Genomic DNA, 21,755 nt, shown 5'->3' on the forward strand with positions numbered 1-21,755 from the left:
CTGGTAAAGTCAAGTGCAAGGCTGATTGGAATGGAGGAGTACATATCCAGTATATCTATGCTGGCTAGTTTACAGTTGTGGTGTGGTGCGCATACTTGACCCCCCTCAGCTGGACCCTGTGGCCGAGTGGTTAGCACATGGTGCCGCGATGCCAAGGGTCCCGGGTTTGAATCCTGCTCGAGCTTGGTTGTTTGTGAATGTCCATTCATCAATTTCATCACTCATCCCCATCTTCGCAAATTAGCCAAGAGGCACAAAATGCGAAGTAAAATAAACTAAATCAATCAATCGACCCCCCTCCTGCCATGTGGGGAACAGGAACTGCACCCCACCGAGCAGCACAGCCCAGCCCCCCAACTACCACCCAGCAGTGCCACCTGACAACAGGAAGCAGACAATGCAAACCAGGATACACGCACCAGTGCCGCCGAACGGGAGAAATTGCGACTTCTGCCACCCGAGAGCAAACAAAGCAGTGATGCGGTATCATCTCCGCCCCAGACGCCGTACCCTTAGTAAATGAAATGTGAAATTAATATGATTTTACCATTAACTTGTGCAACATGGAAGTACTAAATTTCTCAATTTCACATAAGTAATATGTTTGTTTGCTGTAATGAAAGTGTTTGTGGTTCCCAGTTGTGAATTGTTTTAAGTGATATATGTTGGTTTACTTTTTTTCAGTTTGGTTGGAGGTAATGGTTCCAATTTTGGAGATAAAGAGCTACACACGCTACATTGTTCAGTACTTGAAGGACCTTTTTGAATATCATTCAGCCACTACCTCCAAGGGAGTCAATCTTAGTAATGAAGAACTGCTGGCAATTATGGACAAATTTTTTTCTCCAACTCTTAATATTCCTTCAAATTTGCAGAAGGAACTTCTGGAGGTGTACCCAAAAATTAAAGTGAGTTTTTAAAATAATTATGGCCTTGTATTTGGTGGTTGATTTGAAGCATTCAGTGTGTATGTTACAAACATCAAATAGTTCATTTTTGGATAAGGCACAGCTTACACCACATGTCAACATTTTACTAAGTAGCTGATGTCCAGTTTAGACATACACGTACTTTTTAGTTACTCAAGCTTTCGCCACATTGTGTGGCTTCTTCAGGAGTTAGGTAAAGCCATATGATATGGCAAAAGCTTGAGTAACTAAAAATGTAAGTGCATGTCTAAACTGGACTTCACTGCTTAGTTCATTTTTGGCTTACTTTATTAAAAAACATCATATAGACAGCACAAACACAAAATTTAAAAGTCATGAGCAGGGCTAGGATTTTTATGACATAAAAATCACCAAAATATGCTCTTATGACCTAAAATTTTACAAAATATGCTCTTATAACTGGACTCTTTCAAACATGAATATCTAAATGCTGAGATATTTTCACATACGTACTATTTTTAGTTCACTTTATGGGCCCTGAGTTGCAATGCACAATGAATACTTTATCTAAATTTTCAAATAAAAAACTCTTAAACATAGGAGTAAGAACGAATCCACTTTGAAAATGACTGTATATTTCTTGAAAATGCAAAAATATGCTGAATATGACCGAAAATCCATCAAAATATGCTATATCAAGCAAAAATGGCCAAATATGACCTTAGAAAGCACCTTAATTCAATTAGTTTCTTCATGATATGAATTTCTATATATTTAGGGAACACATCACCCTTACCAAGAGAAATATGCTAAGTCATGAAAATCCTTGCCCTAGTCATGAGTGAAAAGTCCGTCCATTTTTTCACATGGGAAACAGTGAAGATGGAGAAAAAGCCTGGAAAGCCAAGCGAACACCTTGCAGTTGCCACGTAGTGTGCACGCCACAGGCACAATGCATTTTGACCACACACAGTGCAATTACGGCAGTCCATCATGGAGGTTGACAAATTGGCCATGCGTATCTTGTTACATCATTATTGGAAAAAAAGGGGTGAGTGCTGCGAGGGAAATTTGTATGGTGGAAGGTGAGAGCACAGTGAACATTAGGACAGCACAGAAATGGTTCAAGCGGTTCTCTTTCTGTCTGAGGACATGAGTGTGGAAGACAAGCCCCGATGTGGGAGACTGGGTACCATGGATGCAGATGCCCGCTACAGCATGTCACAGCCAATGCAAGCGTCAGTACATGGCAACTGGCACTACAGGTTGGATCATCCCAAAGCACTGTGGTTTGCTCTCTTCACAAAATGGGTTTTGTCTCTCGGCGGCCTCAACTTGTTCCCCACGAGTTGACACCACAACACCTGGCTGAACGAGGAGTCTCAGTCTGTCAACAATTGCTTGAAAATCCACGGGACGAAAGGTTTTGGCATCGAATTGTCACAGGTGAAGAAAACTGGATCTTTCTACACAGTGGTTGCAACCATGGCAACAAGCAATGCTCTTGTCCGAAGAGGGTGGTTTGAAAAGAAGGTCATGTTGTGCATATGGTGGATGATGGTCCAGTGTTCTAGGAACTCGTACCTCGTACCAGACAATTGTGCTGTCGATTGGAAGCTTTACGCTGTACAACTGCAGTGGGTCCATGATACTATGATCCTGAACTACCCAACATTGATGCGTCGGACATGAGCCTTGTTGCATGTCACCGGTCACAAATTGTTACCCAGAAACTGCAGGACTTGGAGGGAATTGAAGTGTTGCCTTGATCTCATTCCATCCGATTACCATTGTTTCGCTCTCTCACAGATTTCCTGCAAGGATGACAGTTGGACACATTGGATGCTGTGGAAGCAGTGGTGCACGAGTTTTTGGCCTCGAGACCAACCAATTGTATCGTGGTTCCTATGGAACGTTGGCAGAAGACCATACAAAAGAATGGCATATACTTTGCTGAATAAGTCAGATGTCACGCCTTGTGTCTCCAATCTCACTGTCCATGTGCAAAAATGAACAAACCTTTAACTCACCCTGGTAAAACCACTTATGTTTTCACCATGTCACTGCATATAACATGTATATATATATATCAACAGGTGCAAATACAAATTACCAGATTGGATGTCTTTAGTAATAGTAATTTTTAAAAAAGTATAAAATTGAAATGGCCATTTCACATAATTTTTCACTTTGTACCAGAATGTTTTGCGACACCGAGAAAAGTGGCACCACATCGTTCCGGCAGATTTCGAGCATGCACCTCCCGTCACAATGGAAGTGTATCAGTGGTATTTGGTTGGGCGAGAAATAGTAGAAAATAACTTCCTGAGGGCTTCAAATCCATAACATAATTGTGCGTTGTTCTACTACAGAATAAAAAAGTGGTTACAGAAGTGAAAGCTTTGGAATGCTAAACACAGTGGAGGGAGAGGGGGAAGTGGTGTGGATTGGTGACTTATTGTCTAATTGTATACAAAAGAAAATAGTGTATCCTCCTCTTGGTCAACATAGCATCAGGTGCCTCATTGAATAGGTATGATGTCATTCACTCTTGTTGAGTATAGCAACAGCTTTGCAACTACAATCCACTACTATGAACGCCATTTCTTTACCCTGAATTGTACTGCGCATTATGTACCAGATATAATCGGTGCTTTTCTCCATCAAAAAAAAGTATACATGCATGCACAATATACACACGTAAGTACAGTAATTACAGACAATTTAATTGTATGCAGTGCTTTCTTTCTGCGGTACACAATGTACTGGCACCTTTATACAGGCGAGAATACTAGTGGCAACTTAAAGATTATCGGAACCTTTCTTCCCAGAAAAAGCATAGATTGTATGCATTATTGCATTTACTTTTTAGCTAAGTAATGTTTCAGTACTTTATCAAGTACTTTCTTGCATCATTGCATAAGCAAAAATGAAAGGTAGTGTTTATTCTGATATATTGATATGCCTGATTAATATTACACAAATAGGAGATCGATTTTGCCACCCGTCTGGTGGCTTTGTCAGGTATGTATTGTCTTGCTGAAGGCAGGATGGTTCCTTCTTCTTCCGCTTGTGCTCGTTGCGGCACTATTTGACATGGTCCTTTCACTTCCTCACGTAGTGCTTTCTCAATGTGTGGCAAAAGAAGGAAGCTACGCCCACACCAGAGCATCAGAAAGTGAAAGGACCACATCAACTAGCACCGTCACAAGCACAAGCGGAAGAAGAAGAAGGAACCACCCTGCCCGCAGCAAGACTGTACATGCCTGACAGGTGGCAAAGTCAGTCACGAAGAAAATTTGTGCTGAAAAATTAAAAGTGAACTTATTGCAGCAAATAGAACTAGTTGATATTGAAATAATAATGAGCATGGTGAAATTTTAGTGGTAATGGTGTTTACAAAATACATACTGTTGTAAATTCAATCTTAATTTAATAGTAAGAGACTGTTATCTGTGACTACCTGGGTTAAATCGTATGAAAAATGTATTTTTGTAATTTATGTCTTTTCTCTAATATCTTCGTAAAAGTCACTAGGTTTGATTTATGATTGAATAGTTCCTTAGTGTTACATTCAATTCATTTTTTATTCTTGTAATTCACTTCATGTATTAATTTTATTAGTCATACTTTTTTAAAAAATAAGTAAGAATTGTTAAGAAAATATTTGCACTTTTTTGTATTAATAGTAATTTTCAGTAAAAAGCAATTCAACATGTGTTCCACTTCTTTTCTATTCAGTTTTGTCTACTTAGGTATAGTGTGTCATGGGTCTTCCACTAAGGTCATATGATGTGTGTAAATTTCATAGGTAAATAGCAGTTTATATTGCACCTTAATTCATTGTTCCGTGAGATACACACTTTTGCTTCTAAACCTTTTTCTTACAAAATTGCTTGTAGTTGTTATACAAGATAATCCCAAAGCTTCATCTTATTCATGTGAAAATAGCGTATACAAGATATAGGATTATAAATATTGACAGATATTGAAATTAAGTAGCACCATGCTTGGATCCACAGGGAAGGCAATAGAGGTGATTGCTCCTCCCATCTTCCAGGCTTTAGGATATATTATTGAGGCTAATATTTTTGAAGGCTCAGTTGTTCTCTCTTTTATCACCAAATTTAAGAAGGCTTGAGGATTTTAGTCAACTTTATGCTCAGTTTATATTTGGATTTGAACCACAGTGCAATATACCTCAAAAGTGGATCGAATCCATGACCCCTTGAGAGAATACATTTTCGCTTTCTTTATTCCCTTTTCTCCTCATAAATGATCATCTAGTTTACCGATAATTTTACCAATCCGATATATCTATAAATATCTTACAATATAAAAACATATAATCTCCATTCTGTACTTTTTTTAAGTAAATATGTAGCTTCTTTTGTATTGTAGAAGCTTGGATATCTTTTAAAGTACATTTAATAAGATCGTCAATGAACCATTTGGAATTTTATATTGGATCGCCATATTGATTGATTGATTTGCTTTATTTTACTTTGCTTTTGGTGCCACTTTTTACTAATTTGCGAAAATTGGGATGAGTGATGATGATACGAAATTGATGAATGGACACTCACAAACATCCATGCCCAGGCCGGGATTTGCTAACCACTCCACCTCGGTATAATACAGTGACCTTGATTTTACGTTTTCCAGGAAACCAAGTTTAAAACACCTTAAAGTCATAACATTGTGCTATGTTGGGACTGAATATATAATGTGGGAAAATGTAAAATCTGGGAACGTAAAATTGGGGTTCCACTGTATCTGATTTCGGTATTGGTAAATTTTATATTTTCATTTTGTCGGTATCGGCCAAATTTCATAACAGCCTATCCCTATTATATATTGTTTACATATAAAACAGTGCAAGTGTAGGTTAGAATTGATTTTTGGCGAGGTGAGGTCCCCAACTGGAATTTGCCCCTCCCAACTGCCTAGCAAAGATTTAAGCTCATACCTTGTGAGATTGTGTTCAGTTGAATAGTTAAGTTAACCCCCTCCATAAGTGTGCTTAATTTAATGTTGTTGTTTTTTTAATGTGATAATACATACTAGTGTAGGGATGTAAGTTTATTGATAACTAATTGTGTACCAAACTAATATGAAATGGTAAATGTTTAGTTCAGAATCTGCATGATAGGTATGTGTGTGTGTGTGAGTTACCTTAGGATAAGGAACTACATGTCATATATTCAAAATCGCAATAACAACATTATTGAATTTAGTAACCAAAGTACTATTTTTATTGCATGAGTAAAACTATGACATACCAATGTACTATTATTAGTCAATTATTGTTAGAGTTGTATTATATCTTCATATTTACTAGTTTATAATACATGTTTCCATTCACTTATAACAAGTGTGAAGTATTGCAATTGTTCATTATAGAGTATAGTTACAGAATTTTAAATTTGAAGAATTTCATCATGCCTTTGGTTATATTGATGCTTATGAAGACTGTGTTTGGCCTCCCCAATTGTGTAGTGGTAACGACATTGCTTTCTAATGAAGGGGTCCTTGGTTTGAAACCCAGTGGAGGCACATTGCACAGTGGCTCACAGAATCAACTTCACACTGTACATCTAGTTCTGATTAGCCTCTATAAGCATAAGATGGACTAGAAGTTTTATGAATTTTTATGAATAACGTGTTAAAATATTATTAATAAAATGATAAAATTATTGAATAAACAATCCGACAATTAAGTAATGAGACAGTCATCAAATGAAAAGGAAACAAAATATTTGAACATTGCCTGTTTATTACTCAAGTACACCCCTCCTGCATCAATGCATCAATGCAGCAATTGACATGGTTGGCCAATGATTGAAATAATGTCTGCAAGTCTTCATGTGATATGACATGAAGATTGGACGTCACAAGCTGTTGGATGTTTCTGCGTTCATCAAAAGTGTGTAATTTCAGTGGCGATTTACTTTCGGAAAAGGAATTAATCACATAATGGACAGGGGAGGATGATACGAGAAATGTAAAAGTGGCTGCAATTTTTTAACTCCTAAAGCAAGATCATGCACATAGATACGAGGGTCATCCAGAAAAAAAAAAGGATCATTTTCGTGTAAAACACAAACAACATGATGTGTGAATAATTCAACACACTCACTTGGAAATAGACAACCACTGCTCGCTGACACTGTGCATTATTGTGGAGCAGGAACCAACTGCCCGATTCAGGATACTAAGGGCATCATTTCTTTTCCATAATCATTCAGAGCACTACAATAGTAACAGCCAATTACAGCTTCACAATCTTGAACAAATACTTTATGATTAATGTCGTAAAAAACACATTATCTTCAGCTTTGGTTTTAGGAGCTGCATTATCTTGCCTCTTGATAAATTTAGTCACTTCCATTCTGTGATTTGTCATTTTGTAGGAGGGCCATAGCAGAAATGCTCTCATGTCCTTCACAATAATGGAATTCAAGAAATGTTTATTCTCGCAAACAGTTTTAAGAATGTCTTCCATGAAACTTTATGTTCATTCGCTTCTCCATGGCGATTATGTGATGACACCCTTACACCTCCCCCACGACATTGAACATAATTCACAGATGTCCATCGCATGTTCATGAGGTGCTGCTAGGATGTAGATTATGGACCACACTACACCATGAGCACGGTACTTCACAGATAGAATGCACACGTGGGACATAAAATCAGTCTCATTACTTAATTGTCAGACTGTGCATTTACAGATATGTAATAACACTTGTGTCTAATGAAGTGTGATAAACTAATGGTATTTTAAAACAAGTTTGTACCTTGATTTGTAAATCTGTGTACTTTAAGCTGCTTTTTTTTTTCAGACATTAATTTTAAATTCACCACCAGCGAAAACTCAGCAATTGTTCCAGTCATTCCTAGTAAAACTGAAAACTACTGAGGCAAAAAATCTAAAGCAGGAGGTAGGTGTAACCCCTTTTGATGGAATTTGTAACTGAGAAAGAAGACCTGATCTATTGCATGTGCTTGGATTTGAGTTGGAACAAATAACATACTGCTTCATAAATATATGAGGGTCCATACTCTTTTCGTCAACACAGAGTAAATAATATGACTTACCTTTTATGGATTCAAAACATTTGTATTTTACTTCTCTGTAGACTGTGTCCTCCTCCGTGGTCGTGCGGTCTTAAGGTGCTGTGCTTTGGGCTCCGACTTCGGAATGGCATGGGTTCAGTCTGGGTTTTTGGCCTGTGTATGGGACTGGTGGCAACCCACCATCATGAGGAAATTGGGGAGCTTCGAGTAAGTAGCGTAACCCGGTCATAGGCACCGACTCCATGGGGCTTGGGGGGCTTGAGCCCCCCCCCCAATATTAACGATGTGGGGGCAGAGCCCCCCAAATAATTTTGCTTAACAGGATCTAATGTATTATTTTGTTTCTCTTGTAAAGTTTACTCTGAATTGTGCCACATGAACTTAACTTAAATACACACTTAAAATTTTCTAGACCATCAACTTTTGGGGGGGCTGAGACCACTAAACCATCATCTTTGAGGAGGCTATGACCAGAGACAGCAAAACACATGACCTATTACTATATACTAAGTATGTAATTATGAGTATTGTTAACATTTTTACTAAAAAGAGTTTCAAAAGATGGTGTGCATGAACTAGGAGAGTGGATGGGACTTTTGGGCTACAAATGGCTCTCACATGACATTCAGAATGAGATTATTTATATGTTAGGGAGATCTGTTTTGCGCTCCGTGGTAGCAGATATTAAAAGTCGGGAATATTTTGCTATTATGGTTGACGAAACTTGTGACATATCCATCCGTGGACAATTAATATTCTGCATTCGAACTGTGAATAAAAAATTTGATATTTTTGAGGAATTCATGGACTTTTATTAGGGGTGTGCGGGACGGAATCAATCAAAAATTTCAATTTCCCGACTGTCGGGAAATTTTCGGGACGGGAAATGTTCAAAATTTCCCGAACCTCTGAAAATCTTGAATTCAACACGTCATTTTCACTTTAAGTGATTTCTGGATTAAAAACTAACAATTTACAATAAGTTCCAGAAATTGACAATGCAGAAACGTCGAGAAATAACGACATTTTAAAGTGAGCATTCGGTATTTCCCGATCGGGATCCTGAAAAGTCGGGAAATCATTTCCGGAAGTCAGGATCGGGAAGAGAGTGAGTCATTCATTAATTTATTTAAGTGATCAGAGCCCTCCCTATAATTTTGACAAGTCTGCGCCCCTGAACCCGGTCACGGATATCTCCTATAATGGCTGGGTGTTCGACGTGCTGACCCCACGTCGCCCTATTACTGGTTGAAGATCTCCATGCCTCTAGGTAGGATTGTGGAAGGGAGACTTGCAGTCTGGAGATAGGCCAAGGTCCTTGCGGCCTGTAGAGTTACAGGTTATTTATTCTCTGTAGACTAGAACAAATCCATCAACAGGTGCAGTTGCATGATTTCCATACATTTATGACCACAATTGTGATAGCATTGCTCACACATTTTGCAACACAGGTTGTGAAATGTGGCAACTTTTGTGCAAATCTTTTGATTCTCCACGGAGAATTGTCTAGTGTAGACTTCATCCTGGCCTTGGCAAAGGTGATGGGCATTTTTTGGATACATGACCAAATTATCTGTTTGGGAAAGGTCCTAAGGTACGATTGCTCACTGATAGTGCAATGGGATGACATCGTGTTGGAACCACACAGTGTCAGATATGCCTTTCGCCTGGAGTTCAGGAAGCAACGATTTGTCAGTTGTATATACTGGGACACTGAAACAGATATGTCATTCCTCTGACGCTATCACACAAGAGAAGTTATGTTAAATTTCGTGGTAAAAATGGAGATTCTCCTTCGACAAGAAAACAAACATCCCAATGTAAACTTTGATAAATAGAACACTTATTGGTAAAAAAAAAAAAAAGAAGAAGAAGAAGAAGAAGAAAAAGTTCCCCATGCATGTAGCACCATGCCATGTAGGCACATTTAGGGAATGTGGGAGTAAGGCTACATACATTCCCGATCTCTGCCATTTTGGAAGTGATGTGATTAGCATCACACCCCTGCTGCCATTCCCCATCCCCTTCCTTGTGGTAACCATTTATTTGAGGCTAGGTGAACCCCAGAGCAATTTTATGTGGGGACAAGGCCGGAAAGATTCCAACCTTAGATCACACACCCAGGGGATCAGACATGAGTCTATTTACTATTCGGCAATTGCTTTCTGCTGATATATTTTACGAATATATTCATAACATACGACAATTAGAGTTTTGGTAGGAAACGTCAATTTTTCAAAATTTCCTGAAAATTACAATTTTCTAAAGTATTGCATATTTTCCTCTTTTTTTTAACTGTGGTATGGGCATTACATGTCCTCAAAGAATGGTCTTTTTTGTGCTTCCCTGCAAATGTGGTGTATCCACCATCCATGTACTTCTCAGCAAGTTTGCAAATCACATGCTTGAAAAGTTCCTGTTCAGAGTGGCTAATATGTAAAAGAGGCTTCCATCCGCACCATCGTCCAAGTTACCACATACATCACCAATCAGTACATATTAATACACACCACTTTTTTATGAATTTAAGACAATATTTGGTCATGATTTATATTTGACTTACGGTACTCCTTGTTTTTTTTTTGCAGGTAGTGTCTATCCAGGCTGCTTACCTTTCACATGATCAAAATTGTTTCAGTGTGTGGCGACAACTCTACACAAAGAATCTTCCACAAAGTGCTCTCCTCTTAAAATACATTAGTAAGTAACTTTTGGTTGTTATGATATTGTATATGGTAACTGTATATTTATTGACTTTTCACAACTGCTTACACTATGTAGACTAGATTAAGTAGTTTGTGTCATTTCGCATGTACCCTTAAAGGACTGCCGTGACACGGGTATCACGGCAAGTATTTCCCTTAAGGACGGCTTATGACACCAGTGTCACAAGCTGCTTTTTCTTGTAGTATGTTACTTTTTTAACATACTGTAACTTGGATAAGGATCGGAGATATATGTTTTGAGTTCCGCATAAGTATAGAGGTATCCAATTAACAATTAGTAAAGTTTAATTTCATTGTAACTATTTTGGTGGTCTGAAAAATTGTGATTTTTTTTGCGATTTATTTTCATTGGTTTTGAAAACATCACTTCTTTCTCAATTTTGGTATTTCAAAGCACACTTTTGGCAATAGAAGTACGACCTTCCGACATTCCTGGTGCCAAAAGCACTAGGGTGGGTGGCAGGAGGGGGAAGGGGGAGGCAGCAGGGAAAGATAGTCAAAAGCCTCCAGCTGCCAACAGAGGGTTGGAAAACACCCGACTGATCTTTGCTGTTTCACAAAACTGTGCCGTAGGATTATCGAGGAAGTAATGTTGAATTATTTGCCTTGTTTCTGTCGGTCATGCTATTTTTAGCCCCTTGCGTCACGTGTTTACTTAGGTAAGTTGTCGCGGAGGGTATGACAGACTAACAAAGTGAGTTGGAGGAATTGAAATTAGTATTCGAGTTTGAACTTTCGTTCAGTGCATTGCCCAGCTTGTGGTGTGTGACCAGCATTGAAGCTTTTTTTCTCCTCCAACAAGAGTAAAGGGCGTATAAGATGGCAAGGAGACCCAGGTTGCCACTGAGTGAAATTGCCAAATTTACCAGGCATTATGCAGGTACCTTTTGGAGATTCACTTCCTGGCGTAGATTGCGTGGGAGTCTGATGAATTTCAAATTTTGTGTAAAAAAATAGTTACTTTCCCCTTTTTTCTTCTTCTAACTGATTACAGAAAAAAAAAATCCAACAGGATTGTAGCCCAAAGTATTCTGAACAAAACAAGGTATCATTTGTACCTCTAATGTTCTTAGTCCCGGAAATATAACATTTCATTTAGAAGCATGCAGAATTTCAAATTTCCCACTGAAAATACGCTCGCTGTTAGTGCAAATACCTGGAAAAACAGCCTGGGCATCTAATGGTTAATATTGATATACAATGGAACCTAAATTTAAAATTTTTCAGGTGACCAAGTAAAAAAAACTTTAAATTAGGGCTGAGCCGATACGGATGCAGATACGGATCAGTATCAGAAGGAATTTATTTGCCGACATTTTGATCTTTCACCAAGTCCTCAAAAATGCAGTGCGGCAATTTCACGGGAGTGTAATTATCCTGGAAATTATGCAAAATTGGAGTTTCTTTTAATTTTGCACCCATTTTGAAAAAAAAATAACTGAATTTTGTGATAAAATATCATGTAATTTAATATCCTGATGTAATTCTCAAACATTTGGAAGCAAATGTTTTGCTAAATTGATGCATATAATTATAATTAGAATGGAATACTTACACACTAAGATTGAAATATATTTTGAACAACTTAATTATTATATAAATATGGCGCAACTAGTACTCACTTTATCCGCGAAACTGTTTTTTCTTTGTTCTATTAATTTCAGTGGCCACTGCCACCATCCTCGTTGCAACTTGCTGTACTGTTGCTGTACTTTTGTTCGTAGTTCTCCGGCCTTCGCTAGGTGCGCTGTTGTTAACTGTATGTCTGTGCTCGTGTCATCTGCTGCTACACCGGGAAATAGCAGTAGACGTACAGTTAACAACAGTGCACCTAGCGGAGGCCGGAGAACTACAAACGAAAGATGCATGCCAAGCAACAGTACAGGGAGTTCCAACGAGGATGGTGGCAGCAGCCACTGAAATTAATAGAACAAAGAAGAAAAAACAGTTTCGCGGATAAAGTGAGTACTAGTTGCGCCATATTTATATACTACTGCGTCTCTTTTCCAAATTATTACTTAATTATTACAGTTTTTAGGCATCTGTATTGGTATCAGTGAGAGTATCGGCATCAGTATCGGTTGAAAGTGGTATTGGCTCAGCCCTACTTAAAATGTGCGAAGATTTTATAACATTTTCTGGGTACTCCAAGATGGAATATTTAATGCAGGAAAATGTAAATGTAGGAAAGTAAAATTGGTGTTTCACTGTAACTACCCGTGTAGGCATGCATGTACAAAGTAACCAAAAAAGTTCTTGCCGTTCTAGAGCAGTGATAAACAAAGAGCAATATAGTGGATGATACGTACCTTTAGGTTTCGAAGTAATCTCCACCAGCATCCAACACCTTTTGCCAACGTTCCTGCAGCTGCCCAATACCCTGGTGATAAAACTCGGCAGGCTTGGATGTAAAGAAGTCCGTGAGTTCGTTCCGCAGGTCTCCCTCATTTGCGAAGGATCTCCCACGGGGGTGGTTGTCGAGGGAATGAAACAGGTGGTAATCTGTTGGTGCAAGGTCCGGTGAATATGGTGGATGGCGTAGTGTCTCCCAGCCAAGTTGCTGAAGGGTCTCCCGGGTCCTCTTTGCCACATGTGGTTTGGCATTGTCGTGCAGGAACAGCACACCCTTGCGATTCACCAATGCCGGCTCCTTCTGCTGCAATGCACGGTGCACCCTTTGCAACTGCCGAGAGTAGTGGTCAGCAGTGATGGTCTGACCAGGTGGAAAAAGTGTTCCCCCGTGCATAGCACCATGCCATGAAGGCGTATAGGGGGTGTGGGGGTAACGCCCCACACTTTCTTGATCCGGTCGTGAGTGGGGGTGATGTGATCAGCATCATGCCCCTGACCACCTTTATCCCCCAGGGTTTCCCCCAGGTACCCATGTTATTCGATGCTGGGTGGGCACCGGGGCCGCTTCCATCGTTAGATAAGTTCCCGGATTTGAACCGGTGGAAGGAGCTCGTAATGCACCACTTGCTGACAATTCCACCATACAGAGAGCATAACCTTTCGTGGGTGCAGAGGTGGTCTTGAGGTGTGAGGAACAGGGTCATGTGCTGACAACCAATGTCTGGTAGGCTTGGGAGTGTCATAGAGGACCCACTTTTCGTCACCAGTGAGCAAGCGATCAAATATGGGTGTGTTCAGGTGCCGAGTGAGCAAGGACAAACCGGCTGTCCTTGTTGGCTGCCGACAATGTGTGGGGTACCCACTTGCTTAACTTGTATGACTTCCCTATCCCATGCAGGTGCAGTCTGACTGTTTCAGCGGAAACATGGAACCTTTCTGCAAGTTCATCACACGTTAGACCACTGTCCTCCTCAATGGCTGCTTTCAGGGCCTCGTCATCCAACACATGTTGTCGTCCACTGTGAGGTTCATCCGAAAGGCTCACATCTCCCGAACGGAATTTCTGGAACCAATGCCTGGCAGTGCTTTCGTTCACGGCATTCTCCCCAAATGCCTGGCAAATGCGGCGACTTGATGCAGCAGCTGACAGGCCCACTTTAAAGTCATACAACAAACACACGCGATCAAGCTGCTTCGATACCTCCATTTCGCTTCGACACTGGACGAGCTATGACTGCTGTGTGTGCGCAACATGCCTGTATTACTGACAGTCGATGGTCAGACTAAGTCCCGATCGTTTGGCAGACACGTGCGTCATTTCGTTTCCTCTCTGTGAGTGCATGATTAATGGGACGTTAAAAACGTCAAGAACTTTTTTGGTTACCTTGTAGATTGTTAGTTCATGACCTCACCAAGTTCAAGTGCCAGAAAGGTGATACAAAATAAGAGAAGTATAAATGAAAGTAGTTTCTATAAATAAAACTAAACACCTACTCATTTCTCAAGTTTTTGGAGCATGTACTCCATTTCATATAAAAGCAGAGGCCAAGAACTTGCTCACTCAGGGAACACCTACTCCCTTAGTAAGTACTTGCACCAGTTATTGCTCTAGTACAGTACATAAGTATTATCAAGCAAATTGCTCACCACTATGTTTATACTGTCCTCCTCCGTAGCCGAGCGGGTTAAGGCGTTCACTCGTCTTGAGATCGTTCGCTGCGGGACGGCGTAGGTTCGAATCCGGCTCTGGTCGGAATTTATTCGGTCTACGTATAGGGCCGGTGGCAACCCACCATCGTGAGGAAATTGGGAAGTGTGTGAGTGAGTGGTAACCCGGTCGAGAAGACCTACAACGGCTGGGGGCTCGACGGGCTGACCACCCGTCACCCCAATACTGGTCTAAGATCTCCATGCTACACCAGGTGACGGAGGAACAGTGTGGGAGGGGAGACCAGCAGTCGGTAGGTAAGCCAAGGCCCTCACGGGCTGTAGAGCTATGGGTTATTATTATTATGTTTATACTGTTTGTTTTTTGCTATCAGAGTGGCAAGAATTGAAACAAAAAACCAGACAAGCTGTTGACAACCTCTACTCCAGCGTACATAAAAATCTAATTCTTAAAAACATGTAGTTTCCTAAGAAAATTTAATGAAAATGGTCGTGCACAATTTGCCAAGCAATACTTGTGCATCCCACTGTACTTGCTCTTTGCAGGTACTTATATCTACATATAGACATGTGTGAATGTTTACACATTTGCAAACACTGACATAAAATAGTTCATATATCTGTGAGATTTTGCTTTCGGAAACTCTGCAAGAAAGGACTTTATTCGTTTGAAAATGGAGCGCAAGCTGACATCTTGAGCACAGCTCTGCTCTGTGTGTGCTCATGAGCACCTGATCATTTATAATTCACACCTTTTCTGAAATTGTTGCATTCGCTTTGATCCGATTTCGAACCATTTTGATTCATTTTTCAGTAAAATTCTGACCTTCAATGCAATGTTTTCCTCTAATTTTCATCACATTTGATGTCTTTACTACCTATTAGTTTGAAATTACATAAAATTTGCCCACCTTTGCTTTTACAAATGAAATTCTCAATCCAGAAGATATTACAAGATAATACAGTTTCTTATTTGGAAAACATGTTGCTTCAGTGGCTAAACATGCTGAATTTGCAATCTTTTCAGCAACAGTCCCAATTACAAGTCCTGTCATGACCTCTTTTTTGTATCCTTCCTTCAGTTTCATCTTATCACTATTCATCATCATCCTCGCCATGAGCTAAAAAGTGGCAGAAAAGACATGCTAAAAAAAATACATTACTAAAATATTTATTTGAAAGTGTTCTTTTTCCTCCAAATTTTGTTCTCAAAATCAACTTTCAACCTCAGGGCACAATGGAATTCTTAACTTAGACCAATGTTCGCTCCACAGTTGTAAATTATATCACAAGAAAGATGAACATGTCCTCTTGTACCATTTCATGTGGAATATGTTATTGCACCTTCATCTTAGAACAACATACGAGGTGTGATTGCAAAGTTATTTGACTGGGCTTGCAATTTCCAAATGACAGTACTTACAAGTTCTTCTTCTTCAAAAGGCACTACAAATTCATACACTGAAAGTTTTGGCCTTCTCAACTTACAAGTTGAGTACTTACAAGTTATTGTGATGAATCCCCTTCAAAGTAGTCCCCTCTTGATTGAACACATTGAATCCAATGGTGTTTTCACTTTTGGAAGCATTCCTTGAAGTCCTCCTTGCCTGGATCTCTTCAGTTGACCCAAACTGCTTCCCTTTGAGCTGTAATTTCAATTTTGGAATTGGTGGAAGTCTCCTGGGGCTAGATCTGGAGAATAGGGGCTTGGGAAAGCACAGGAATTTGAAATTTGGCCAGAAATTCAGTGAAAAGGAATGCACGATAGACAGGTGCGATTTCTGGGTGCAGGATCCAGTTCTTGTCTCTCCAACGTGCTGGTCTTTTCTTCCATACTTTTTCACGTAACCACTCAAGAACACTATAGTATTTCTTGTTGACTGTCTGCCCCTGAGGGGTATATTTCTGGTGCACAATACCGGTACTATTAAGAAAGAAAGAAAAGTAACATTGTCTTCACATGCAATCGACTTAGTTGTGCTTTTTGTCTGCCATCTTTATATTTACTACATCAGTTAAAAACACTTGCCCTATATACACATTTCTCTGAAAGCTATTTTTAATAGTTCATAGGTCTCAGAAGCATATTTTTCAGTTTTAACGCAAAATTTTACGCACATCCATTGTTCTGCACACACAATAATCTGCCAACAACACTACACACGTCCACACTCAACAGGCTGCAGCTCACAACTAAACAGAGATAGAGCCGTGACCTTTTCAGGATCCTTCAAGTACAAAACAAGCTTTCTTTTCCTCTTTTTCTATAAAACCTAACCTGTGTAAGAACCTTTCGATCACACCTCGTACATGCAGCATTGAGCTTGTACAAGAAACATCAAGTATTTGCTGGGTCCCTGCTATTTTGCATAATTTCCAGGATATTTAGATTCCGAAAGGGTCATGTGGTATTTTTTCTCTAAAATTGGGTCTTTTTTTGTGGAGCATCTATATATAGCTATGGTATTTCACTGTTGTTGTTTTGTGGCAAGTCATTTTTATAGACAGTACTTTTTCGTGATATTATTAGTCTATGTGGGCTACTGCCTATCAAAAAGTCCATTGTTGAAGCTCTGTCAGTTCGTGAAAGATATTTTTTTTTGCAGAGCCACGGTGGTCTAGTTGGTAGGGTGTCTTGACTGCAATGCGGGAGACCTGGGTTCGATTCATGGGGTGGATGTTTTCAGGTCAGAATTTTACCGGTCTAGTCCCTGCATAAAGCAGCTGTGGAGATCACCCAGCCTCAAGTCAATGTGTACTTGGTGGCAACCCTGGAGGGTAATAGCAGCTGGAGCATCGTGCTGATCACATCACCTCCAAAATGGCCGAGATCGAGAATATGTAGTGGTGGTTTGGGGTCCTACCCCCCCCCCCCCTCCACATCCCCTAAATGTGCCTTCAAGGCATGGTGCTGCATGCAGGTGGAACCTTACCTTTGATCTTATCTAATATGGAATGTTTATTGTGGCAGAGTCTGTATATAGTCTTGCAGCAAGGCTTTTTATAGTTAGTTTTTGCATTATTTTCGATGACACGAATTTGCGGTTGCATCTATATACATTTTTTTTTTTCATTGTCGTACTTTCCTTCAATGTGAATCTATATCAATGTATCGGCATTGTTTAAATCTCAGCCCTGGTATCTGCATGTCACAAAGTACTAAGCAACTGTTTTCATAGCTGTCACCAACTCAGTACAGTGTTTTGTTGAAATATCACTTTATGCACAGACAGTTTCAAGTGAAATCCAAATCGCTATATCCTCCACAGGAGATCCAACCCAGATCTCCTTGTTTCCCCCATAGTGTAGTGGTAAGATCGTCGTCAAGGGATTCCGGGTACGATACCTGATGGAAACACAATGCACAGTGGTTCAGATCCCACTTTAAACTGTGGGTGCAGTCACTATTAGCCTCTCCGCATAAAGTGACTTACGAAACAAAAATTTCAGAACTCCTTGATTGCAAGCCAACAGCATAACCCAGAAGCACAACGTAATATATTGATGACCCTGTAATCAATGGTTTCTGTAATCAATCTCTTGCTACTTGCAGATGCAAACTGGGCCTCTCTATGCAAGACTCTTCCACTCAAATTGCTGAAGGAAACTCTTGTAACGTTTAGAGTGACAAACATTGAGCTGGTTAAAGGCCGAGGGAAACAGGAAGGTCTCCAAGAGTGCAACAGGCTGTGTGAGGTAGGAAACGTTTTCATCATATAGTGTGTTTAAAAGAGAATGATCCAATTCAAATAATTATATTTAATAATGAAAATATGTTACAGGTACCCAACAAATATCAAAGTATTAAGTAAGTCCTTCAGTTTCACTCAGCGTATTATAAATGCTCTATGTGCCATCCACGGATAACATCACGAGAATAGCTGAATTCATTCCAAATGTGTCTGAGAGTGTCTTCGTCCACAGAATTTACTGCAACTGCTGTTCTTCAGGTCATCCAAGTCAATGATGTAATGGTGGAACAAAGCACGTTTTGCTAAGTAATGAAGACCAGTTGTGGCATGTACTTACTTTGTTCTCTAGCTTTCACCACATCATGTGGCTTCCTCAGGAGATTGGGCAAGAATATTCAAGATTTAAGACATGGGAAGGTAAGTTAAGGTTAAAAATATAAAAGACAGGGCAGTGACCTGTCACTCCTTCCTACTCTGTGTCAGGCTGGAAACTAACTGTCCTATCCAATCCAATAAAACTTGCAATACTTGAACCACTGTGGCCTAGAGTTTTAAATCACTGCTGCTAGATACCACTAGTAGTGCCCGCATAGATTCTAACCTTAGTCGTTCACAAGATGGCATCTATGCAACAGGAGGCATTTTGTGTTCTCCAGACAGCTAGACATTACACCCTGTGACTTTTTCTTGTGGGTATAAGTAAAACGTGTTTTAGATAAGGCATAAAGGCACGGTTGCCACATGACCAATTTTTCCCGAAAAAACAGTCGACCATTTGTTTCGATGTGCTTCGAGCGCGAACAACTTTTGTTGGATTGGGTTCATCTTGAAACACCCATACAGTCGACTGCTGTTTACGTCCCGGCTCGTATGCATATATCCATGATTCGTCACCTGTTACAATCTTATATACGTCTTTTGAAGCACCGCGATTGTATTTATTGAGCATTTGTTTGCACCAATTGACGCGAGCGTCTTTTTGAGTTTTTGTCAAATTGTGTGGGATCCAACGAGAACATACCTTTCTCACAGCTAAATGATCATGTAATATTTTATATATTCTGGTGGAACTAATGCCTATCGTTGCCTCAATCTCACAGTATGTCACATGACGATCTTGCAGTATTAGGTTTTGCACAGCATGAATGTTTTCTTGAACAACAACTGATTTTGGACGACCTTCGCGAATCTCGTCGGTGAGCGAATGGCGGCCACGATTAAATTTGTTATACCAGCGTTTCACAGTGGCAAAGGATGGGGCTTCATTGCCAAATGTGGAAGTAAGTTGATCGATGCACTCTTGTCTTGATAATCCACGTCGAAAATCGTAAAAAATCATCGCACGAAAATGTTCACGAGTTAATTCCATTTTATTGTTGTCGGGCAATCTCCAAGGCAACATAAACAACACAAATGAAGCTATTGACAAAACATTTGAAGTACGTTATGGTCAATAATGTCAGACGATTCCGTGCAAACGTCAAATCGTGCCTAACTTCAATCAGTGTTGCCAAGGCTCAAAATATAAATAGTGGCCCTCGTAAAACACGTTTTACTTATACCCACAAGAAAAAAAATATATAATATATATATATAATATAAAAAAATTCATGCCCAAAATTCCCATACCCACAAAAAGAAAAAAGTCATTGGAGCACCCGTCATGAAGAAATTTGGAAATTATAGTTTAAATCGAAGAGGATTACTCAAAAAAATGGTAACACAGCGTAAAAATTACGGAAAAAACTTCCTCGTTTCATAAGCTCTCCAAAAATATACAAATGTTGTCAACTGGCACATGGGTTGGGGGAAAAATCTTAATATAAAGCGGAGAAGGCGTGTTGTAGACCCCCATCATCTGACAAGAATTCTGTAAATGGACAAATCCAAATTCGACCACGATGGTTTTACGAATTTTCATAATGCACATGTTTGGTCCCCTAAGGGTCATAATCCCAGAAAATTCTTGCTAAATGGGAATCATCCACAATCATGTGATCGGGCCATTCTATCTGTCACAAATCCTAAATGGCATTACCTACGAAAACTAAGGGAAGAATTGACGACGCTGCTGGAGGATGTTCCGCTCGCCACAAAAAGGGGTTTGATTTACCAATGGCTACCCAGCACACTATTTCCGGGGTGTGCAACAGTGGCTGGACGACAATTATCCCATGCGATGGATTGGTCGAGGTGGCCCGACTCCTTGGCCAGCAAGGAGTCCGGATTTGATGCCATGTGACTTTCACATTTGGGGTCACATGAAAGAGTTAGTCTACAGTACACCTGTGTATTCCCAAGAAGAGTGGAGAGAGAGAATTGTGACAGCTGCCCAATACATAAGAGACTGAGTGTCAACGCGAGTGGCTGTGTCTGAAGTACGCCGCAGGCTGCATGCTTGCAAACGTAACCGGGGAGGTAATTTGAACAGGATTTGTAGTTTATTACTTCACTCATTTTCATTCCTTTATTTCTCACAACTTTATTTCGACAACTTCTTTTCACTTTACAAAGAGGTCTATAACGTGCCTTCTCCACTTTATATTCAGATTTTTCCCCCAACCCGTGTGCCAGTTGACAACATTTGTATATTTTTGGAGAGCTTATGAAACGAGGAAGTTTTTTCCGTAATTTTTACGCTAAGTGTGTTACCATTTTTTTGAGTAATCCTCTTCGATTTAAACGATAATTTCCAAATTTCTTCATGACGTGTGCTCCAATGACTGTTTCTTTTTGTGGGTTTGGGAATTTTGAGCATGAATTTTTTTCCCAGTAGTCACTCATTCGTCAGCTGTTAGCAACGTGACGATTAAGTGCCCAGGGTGTAGGTAGTTTTTTCACAATTAGTAGTTTTTTGGTCGCAAGTCGGAATATGTCACAAAAATGTACAAACTGCAATAACTCGAAACCCATTGATTTCCGACCCCTGGTGCATAGGATCAAATTTGTTGCAAATGTGCTCTAGTATTACCCCTTTCCAGGAATAGGTCAAATTACCAATCACCCTGTATAATTTCCTCTGAACTTATTGTAAGGCAAGGATTATATTGGGATCATACGGCTTTCTTGAAGGACACGAAGGACGTATTTCGGGTATCTGGACCCCCCCCCCCCCCCGAAAGACTTATTAGGTACGAAAATTAAATAATGAAAATATACTCGTTTAGCATTTGTTATATAATTTCCTCTGAACTTATTGGAAGACAAGGATTTATATTGGGTTCATACAGCTTTGAAGGACAGGAAGGATGTATTTAGGGGGATCCAGGGGTTTGGACTCTCCAAAAGACTTACCAAGTACAAAAATTAAGTAATGAAAATATTAGCATTTGTTGCATAATCAATGG

General features: G+C 39.8%; 1 protein-coding gene across 1 annotated transcript in view; it reads left to right on the forward strand.

Moving 5' to 3' along the window:
* Tmem214 (Transmembrane protein 214) overlaps nt 1–21,755 on the forward strand; it is an 84,566-nt gene that overhangs the window by 15,185 nt on the left and 47,626 nt on the right. The window contains exons 5-8 of the mRNA XM_083138909.1: nt 685–908; nt 7,736–7,834; nt 10,559–10,670; nt 18,270–18,412. Coding sequence (XP_082995035.1) covers nt 685–908; nt 7,736–7,834; nt 10,559–10,670; nt 18,270–18,412 — 578 coding nt within the window. The remainder of the gene's footprint in view (nt 1–684; nt 909–7,735; nt 7,835–10,558; nt 10,671–18,269; nt 18,413–21,755) is intronic.

The sequence above is a fragment of the Lepisma saccharinum genome, chromosome 17, assembly GCF_977018435.1.
Source record: "Lepisma saccharinum chromosome 17, izLepSacc3.1, whole genome shotgun sequence".
NCBI lineage: Eukaryota > Metazoa > Arthropoda > Insecta > Zygentoma > Lepismatidae > Lepisma > Lepisma saccharinum.